The 1,414-nt window shown below is 50.1% G+C and overlaps 1 protein-coding gene across 1 annotated transcript; it reads left to right on the top strand.

The window, feature by feature from the left end:
• Positions 1 to 22: 22 nt before the first annotated feature.
• PHALS_09139 (uncharacterized protein) lies at positions 23 to 888 on the top strand (the record flags this gene model as incomplete). Its single annotated transcript, XM_024724585.1, has 2 exons — positions 23 to 334; positions 385 to 888. 2 exons carry the CDS (start codon positions 23 to 25, stop codon positions 886 to 888), a joined length of 816 nt encoding a protein of 271 aa, XP_024575446.1.
• Positions 889 to 1,414: the final 526 nt, after the last annotated feature.

Genomic DNA, 1,414 nt, shown 5'->3' with positions numbered 1-1,414 from the left:
GCACGAAGCTGCACAACAACTAATGTCAACATCTCAGGATGGAAAGACCGTGGAAGATCGAGTGGTGAGAAGAAAAGATCGCGAAGCATACCTTCGATTCCTTGGGCTTCAAGGCCCAAGAAAAACTTGGCCCAACGAAGATCAGGAGCGGAGAAAGAGCGATCTCACGAAACTGAAGAAATGGACGGCGAGCGGCCGTATCAACGGTCTGAAGATGGAAGTCTCAAAGTTCCGGGATGTGGAGACATTGAGCGTTTCCAATGACGCAGTTTTGGCCTTCTTAAGCAACTCTTCTACTCCTTACCTAATTCTGAGCTTGCTGCCTAAGTTATCGGTAATGAGTGTTTGACCAATTGGGGTATACATCAAGCGGTCAGAGCCCAGGTCGATTACCTTCACCGCCTCGAAACGCATCTGGACAAGCAATTCATCAAAGAGTGGTTAAACTTCATTGATAGCGCTGACCAACAAAATGGAACGAAATGGAGTCTAGTAACCAACTCGGACAGGCGGAAGCGACTGAAAGCAAGAGTTCCTACAGCTCTTTCAGGACATGCACATCTCGGTTTGGATAAGTCGGAATGGGCTTTAACCAGTTTCCTTTCGTACATAATCTTCTTTTGGAGACCGATTTGCGGAGTGGACCCGACGCCATTAAGACGAGGGAAGGATGTTTGTCTGGAAGATATCGCATCGGCTTTCGAAAAGAACGATCAAGTACGCGCGGCTATTCGAGCTATTTTGGATAAGAAAGATTGGAGGCCTGCCATCAAGGTTGGAATCAAGCTGATTCAACAGATGGACATCGGCCCGACCTGGCCATCGCTGGAATCAAAAGATTCTAGTGAAGGCCACACAAGATGCTACAGGCTCCCCACGGGAGCATGAGGCCGGGGGTGTGGGCGACCATAGCTCAGGGCCTCAGGAGATACAAGTTCCGGTCGAGCCACTACTATTACCTGATGGATGATGAAGGCAGATAAGATCAGCTAGTTCAAGATTTTCAGGCGCAAGCCAAGGCAAGCAGATACCTTCGCAAGGGAGCACGGAAGTCGAGACGAGGGATACGCCGAACCACACTCCGAATGTCCAAGGTATGCAGAACACGATGAAACTCATCGGGGAGCGCTTCGACAATCTTAGACAAACTTCCGTTGCTGGACAGCACTCGGTCGTTTTCCTCCAGGAAACGCATTCGACGAGCGAAGAGATCCCGACGTTGACGAGGATACATAGTCGAAGTTGGGGGTACGAACCAACCCAAACCAAAGGGGTCTGCTCATGGTGGAGTCCAAGCGACGGTCGCATGGAGGGCGAGGCAATTCTTGTAAGCCCGCATGCGCAAATATCGAACATCAAGCCCTGTTGGGAAGCGGAATGGACATCTTATTGGATGGCGATGACGATAGACATT

The sequence above is a fragment of the Plasmopara halstedii genome, assembly GCF_900000015.1.
Source record: "Plasmopara halstedii genome assembly, contig: Scaffold_350, whole genome shotgun sequence".
Taxonomy (NCBI): domain Eukaryota; phylum Oomycota; class Peronosporomycetes; order Peronosporales; family Peronosporaceae; genus Plasmopara; species Plasmopara halstedii.
The sequence above is the reverse complement of the archived record's forward strand: the minus strand, read 5'-3'. Positions and strand labels throughout refer to the sequence as shown.